A 4,067-nucleotide genomic window follows, 5' to 3' on the forward strand; every position below is an offset into this window, starting at 1 on the left:
TTCCCCCTTATTCTTTTTTTCTTTTGGGTCTAATAAAAAAAATTTTCTTACTTCAAAGTCCAAGTATGAAAATAGAGAAGTTGAGCTGACTTCAAAATATTGACCCGGTCAACCCTTAATTAGTCCATACCAATTTTTCTTTTCTAACATGGCAAAATAAATTAATGACTTTGATGTTGGATTGAACATATCGATGATTTATATCGTTTTCTACATTTGCCACAAAAGTAATATAGGAATTCTTATTCTCTAATCTCTTTAGAATTGTTAATTTCCATTCTAATTACTTACCTGAACAAACACGCCAATCTTTACTCTCCCAATTTCATTTTATTCTTGTATTAAGCATCATCTAAAAATAGCAGCGAATTGAGCTTACCAAATCATTGTACGTTTGTTCCACAAAAAATTAACTATATGTTCATTGAAGTTTGAGTAAATAAAAAGCACATAACTTCATTGTACAAATCAACATAATTATTCGAAAACCCAACTTTTATCTTTCTTCTTTTTTTTTTTTTTTTTCTCTTTTTCTTCTTTTATCTTTTTATTTATTTATTTATTTATATTATCATCTGGTCCTTCGTGAAAAAGTAATGAGTTCCCCCCACCCCACCAAATAATTTTCCTTTTTCTCAGAATACTTAGTGCTAACAATGATGACTAAAACTCATTATATTAAAGACTTTCCAAAAAAAGCATAGGTAAAAACAGAGATAATATTTAATTTGGTTCCTAAACTTACACGCAAGTCTTAATTTAGTCTTTGAGGTTTCAATTGCCTCTATTTAGTCTTTAAACTTTGTGAACATAACTCATATTAGTCCTTGAAACAATTTTCAACGTACAAACGTTAACGAAACACTGTTGTGAACAACCCGATGCCACACTAAACTTTGTAAAATGATGTCGTTTTAGTTTTGGCACTCAAATAACCCAAAAACAACATCGTAAATGGTGTTTATTAAACTTTTACCTAACAAAATAAGTAATACAATGCCTTTTTTAGCTATTTAAATGCCAAAACCAAAACTACATCATTTTACAAGTTTTAACGTGACATCTGATAGTGTATAACAGCGTTCCATTAACGTTTTTATACTAAAAATCGTCTCAGGGACAAATATGAGGCACGTTTATAAACTTTGGGGACTAAATAGAGGCAATTGAAACTTTAGGAACTAAATTGAGACTCACATGTAAGTTCAGAGACGAAATTGAGTATTATATCGTAAAAACAATAGGTTTTCTGCCCTTATTTATTTCAGGTTCCAACTTTTACCTTCATATGTTTTAGGAAATAAAAGTTGATATATAAGAATATGGAGACAAGAAACAAAACACAATTCATCCGCAGTATCAAGTGTCCCATTTATGATTTTAATATTTTAAAATATTTATCCTATTTACTATATGTTAAAATATTTATCCTATTTACTATGAAATATGTTAAAAATATAAATAGGTGACAAGTGACAACCCCATCTAAACCAAAATCTCTATTGAGATATTAAAGAACTGACCAAACACTCAAAACAAACCCAAATTCCAAAATTTAACTTTTTACACTCACATCTAAAACCATCATGCATATTCAAATTTCTTAATCAGTTGTTCAAACTTTGAACAAATTTGATCAATCTTTCTTCAAAATTATACTAGTGTAAAGAACCACAATTTGGCCACCATACATCAATAATTGATTTTGATTTTTCTCACAATTTCCATCTCAAAATCAATTTGCTAATAGTTTCAAATTTGATTTTACAAAATTCCACCCGAAACAAAAACTTCATATAAAATTAATCATATTGGTTGATACTCAAAATAATCTCTAAAATATCATCATCCTGAATTTTTTATTGTATCAAACATTTTTAAAACAAATTTGACCCAAAACTCAACCTTAAATTCTGTTAGGAATTTAAGTAGAGTAGTGCAAGAGCGAGAGCAAAAGTGGAATAAACAAAATTTGATACAAGAGGAATTATCGTGGTTCGCCTTAAAGCCTACATCCATGCACAAAAATAGACAACCCCTAATCCTAGGCATTACTCATGTATTACACACCCACACAACACACACTCACACACACTACATGAGTTCATTTAAGGGTTCATTTTCTTCTCATAGGACTTGAATCCGGGTGCGACTTCTTGTGAGGCAGCAGATTCTGCCACTACTAGTCCAAGCCTCGGCTGCATCTAAAGTCTAAACACCAAAATCTCTCCTAAGATACCAAAGAGATGACCAAACACTCAAACAAACCCAAGTTCCAAATTTCAACTTCTTGCATTCACATCCAAAACCACCGTGCATGTTCAAACTTCTTAACCATTTGCTCAAACTTTGAACAAATTTAATCAATCTATCTTCAAAATTATACTAGTGTAAGTAACCACAATTTATTTTGATTATCCTCACAATCTCCACCTCAAAATTAATTTGTTAATAGCTTCAAATTTGACTTCACAAAACTCTACCAGAAACAAAAACTTCATATAAAATTAACCATATTGGTTAATACTCAAAATCATCTCCAAAAATGTCATCATCCTGAATCCTTCAAATATCTTCAAAACAAATTTGTCCCAAAACTCAACATTGAACTCTGATGCCACTTGTTAAAAATTTAAGCATAGTAGTGAGAGAGCAGAGGCAAAATAAACAAAATTTGACACGAGGAATTAGCGTAGTCGGATTCAAGCCTCCGTCCACGCACAAAGACAACCAACAAATATTTTACCATGAAATATGTCAAAAATACAAATAGGTAATAACTCCATCTAAACCAAAACCTCTAGCCAGATACGAAAGAGATGACCGAACAGGCAAACACTCAAACAAACCTAAATTTCAAATTTCAACTTCTTGCATTCACATCCAAAACCACCATGCATGTTCAAACTTCTTAACCATTTACTCAAACTTTGAACAAATTTGATCAATCTTTCTTCAAAATTATACTAGTGTAAGTAGCACCAATTTGATTACTATACATCAAGAATTGATTTTATTTTCCTCGCACAAAAGGAGTGTACCCTTTTTAATTATGATCGCTATTTCCAAGCAAGAGAGAACCTCATGCAGTTGTGCCTATTTGATTCCTATTTGACTATGTTAATTGCTATAACCTTTTAGAAATGAGATCTTGTAAATATGATACAAGTCCTAAATTTATTTTGAGAGTACAAGACTTTTTCCTTTTTTCACTTTAATTGTTAGCATATACAATTCTAAGTATAATTCAACCATTTAATTAAAAGAAAACAAAACATAGAATAGTTGCCTATGCCATATCAGAACATTTAGAATAGAATACATTACAATTTATAATCACAAAAAATTTTAACAGACAATTATGATCAGAAAACAAATAAACTGCCCATAAAAGATTGGGTCAGTTGGATAAACCTATCTATTTTGGATAGTTCGTCAGATAATTTTGTCGGATCCTAAATTCAAGCCTCATTTCCAAACAAAAAACAAATTCAACAAAAGGCAGTCCAATACTCCAATGCATAAAACTCCCACCTCAATCCATCTGGAAAGGGTAGATATACATAGCCCTATCTTAGCAAGCAAATAGGTTAAGTTTCTTCTAAAAGGGACACGAGGTTTCAATAAACCAGAGGCACAGATTGCTAAAATAGTAAACAAAAATAATGTAAGCTAAATCATAAAAATCAACTTGCTTAAGTTGAATACGGCTGCGGACTAAACAAAAACCTGATATAGGATGAGGAGAATCAAAATGGGGAGTTAGAAGATCTAACTTACAATGGGGATGCTTAAAGAGGGGATTTGGCATGTACATTTTTGAATGCAGGGAAAAGCAATTCTAATTTTCCAGTTCACTTTGTATCCAATCTTGTGAACAAACCAAAGCCTGGACTGTAGCAGGATTAAGCGAGCTCCAATCACGATCAAGGACTCTTCCGCTGTTGTTATATGCCAATTCTGGCACAACCTTCGACATTGGAATTCCCAGTATGTTTCGCGCCAACATGGATAAGACTGGATACCGGGGAGTGTGAACTTTCCACCAATTTAATATGTTGAATTCA

General features: G+C 31.7%; 1 protein-coding gene across 1 annotated transcript in view; it reads right to left on the minus strand.

Annotated features, from left to right (window-relative positions):
- The window catches only part of LOC107633684 (zinc finger BED domain-containing protein RICESLEEPER 2), a gene marked incomplete in the record, with an annotated part of 3,937 nt that continues 3,238 nt past the window's right edge, over positions 3,369–4,067 (minus strand). The window contains 1 exon segment of the mRNA XM_016337311.2: positions 3,369–4,067. Coding sequence (XP_016192797.1) covers positions 3,842–4,067 — 226 coding nt within the window.

Source organism: Arachis ipaensis, chromosome B01, assembly GCF_000816755.2.
Source record: "Arachis ipaensis cultivar K30076 chromosome B01, Araip1.1, whole genome shotgun sequence".
Taxonomy (NCBI): domain Eukaryota; kingdom Viridiplantae; phylum Streptophyta; class Magnoliopsida; order Fabales; family Fabaceae; genus Arachis; species Arachis ipaensis.